This window comes from Eumetopias jubatus, unplaced genomic scaffold, assembly GCF_037043125.1.
Source record: "Eumetopias jubatus isolate StellerSeaLion01/CBP00866 unplaced genomic scaffold, mEumJub1_p1.0 scaffold_14, whole genome shotgun sequence".
Classification (NCBI taxonomy): domain Eukaryota; kingdom Metazoa; phylum Chordata; class Mammalia; order Carnivora; family Otariidae; genus Eumetopias; species Eumetopias jubatus.
The window spans coordinates 71,988,931-71,991,188 of record NW_028274820.1 but is presented as its reverse complement, the minus strand read 5'-3'; the positions used below and the strand labels follow the sequence as shown (position 1 = coordinate 71,991,188).

Here is a 2,258-nt window from a genome sequence, read left to right as displayed (position 1 = left end):
CTGGGTTTCCTTCATAAAATAAACTTATTTAAAAAGTAAAAAAAAAAAATGCTTGGCAGTTCTCTTAGGATATTAAACTTCATGAATAGCATTTTAAAAATGGCCACAAAATTGTTTAAATCTTCTAAGGATGCATTTTTAATTTTCTAAAGCTACATAGGTGGTAAAAAACCTGGTTTAAAAAAATGGAAATTCATATTAATGCTACACACAGGACTGTAAACACTACAGCACGGCTTGCCCCTGGCTCAAAAAGAAAAAAAAAAATGAGGGGGGCAGAGCAATATTGATGTTCACAATATTTTTCTTTTATTTAATGGTGCAATTTCAGTGATAAAAATCACTAAAACCCTAGACTAGTTCATTAACACCTTTTTAATTAAAAGGAAAGCACTTTGCTAAATTTTTATTGAAGTGTAATTTACATGTAACAAAATCCACTAACTTTGAGTATACAAGTTGATGACTTTTGACAAATGTATACAGCTCTGCACCCTTCAACAGTATCAGGACTATAGAGCCGTGCTGTCTAGTAGAACTTTTGGCCATGATAGAAATGTTCTGTATCTGTCCTGACCAATATGTAAGCCATTAAAATGTGGCTTAGAGACTGAGTTAACAGAATTAGTAACTTTATTTAATTTTAATTAATCTTAATTTAAATAACTACATGTGACAAGTGGCTACCATATTAGACGGTGCGTGGCATTTCCATCACCCCAAAAATTCCTACCACTATCATCTGCAATGTTGCTCCAGTGCCCTCTACTGACAAAATCTAGCATTACATTAACTGGCAAAGAAATATTTACAGTTTGCAGCTCCACTGTTAACATAGCCAGGAATAGGAGAGAAAATAACTTATCTAATAGGTGTATGTTTAATTGTAATGAATTCCAATTTATCAGTTTTTTTCCTCATGCTTTTTGCATCTTGCCTTAGCAATCTTTGACTAATGAAAGATTATACATATTTCCTATGTTATCGAAGTTTTATAGTTTTTGTTCTTATACTTAGGCCTATCATCTAACTTTTGTTAAAAATTTTATATGGTGTGAGGTAAGGATGGAAGTTACTATTTTTGCATATGGATATCCAAAAGCTTCAGCATTTGTTGAAAAAACATCTTTTCTTCCCTCCATTGAATTATATTAGCACATTTGTCAAAAATCACTTGATCATGTATGAATAGAGCCATTTCTGGACTCTGGTTTATATGTCTATCCTTATATCAGTTACACTATCTTAATTGTAGTAGTTTCATAATAAATCTTGAAATCAGTTATAGTAAGTGCTCTAACTTTGTTCTTTTTCTCACTCAAAAGCTATCCAGTTTTGCTTCCTCAAAATTGTTTTGGCTCTTTTAAGTTGTTACATGTCCATATAAATTTTAGAATCAGCTTGTCAATTTCTAATTTTTAAATTTCCCACTCAGATATTTTACTGGGATTTTACTAAATCTATAAATCTGCTTGGGGTTCATTGACATCTTAATTATGCTGCATCTTCCAATCCATGAACATGCCATCTCTTTCAATTTATTTAAATCTTAAATTCTAAAATTTCTCTCAGCAGTGTTTAGTAGTTTTTCTCAGTTGCTATTCTGGGCATTAGAAAAACTTGTAATTCTTGGGGGTCTGCCGCGGAAACAAGATGACGAAGGGGACGTCATCGTTTGGAAAGCGTCGCAATAAGACGCACACGTTGTGCCGCCGCTGTGGCTCGAAGGCCTACCACCTTCAGAAGTCCACCTGTGGCAAATGCGGCTATCCTGCCAAGCGCAAGAGAAAGTATAACTGGAGTGCCAAGGCTAAAAGACGAAACACCACTGGGACGGGTCGAATGAGGCACCTAAAAATTGTATACCGCAGATTCAGGCATGGATTCCGTGAAGGAACACCTAAGCCCAAGAGGGCAGCTGTTGCAGCATCCAGTTCATCTTAAGGATTTCAACAATTAGTCACACAATAAACGTTCTGGTTTAAAAAAAAAAAAAGAAAAACTTGTAATTCTTACTCCTTCCAGTTCATCAGTAATTAAACTCTCTTCTGGCTTTCCTCTGCTTTGGACATTTTCCATAACCTGTAATTATCTGCTTGGAATTTGTTGGACCACTTCACCTCTATGTTATTAACAAAAGCAAACTCCTTAAAAATGTAAAGTAATAATTAACCAATCTAGAATAAAAATTGGAGATCCTTTCTGCTCTAAGTTCTATCAACTTTTTCAGGGTTTAAACTGTTGAGTATTATCTACTT

The 2,258-nt window shown here is 34.3% G+C and overlaps 1 protein-coding gene across 1 annotated transcript; it reads left to right on the top strand.

Moving 5' to 3' along the window:
• Nucleotides 1-1,638: 1,638 nt before the first annotated feature.
• Nucleotides 1,639-1,959, top strand: LOC114210652 (large ribosomal subunit protein eL37-like). Its single transcript, XM_088018328.1, has one exon. The coding sequence runs from the start codon at nt 1,654-1,656 to the stop codon at nt 1,942-1,944; it is 291 nt and encodes a 96-aa protein (XP_087874454.1). The 5' UTR covers nt 1,639-1,653; the 3' UTR covers nt 1,945-1,959.
• The last annotated feature ends 299 nt before the right edge of the window (nt 1,960-2,258 follow it).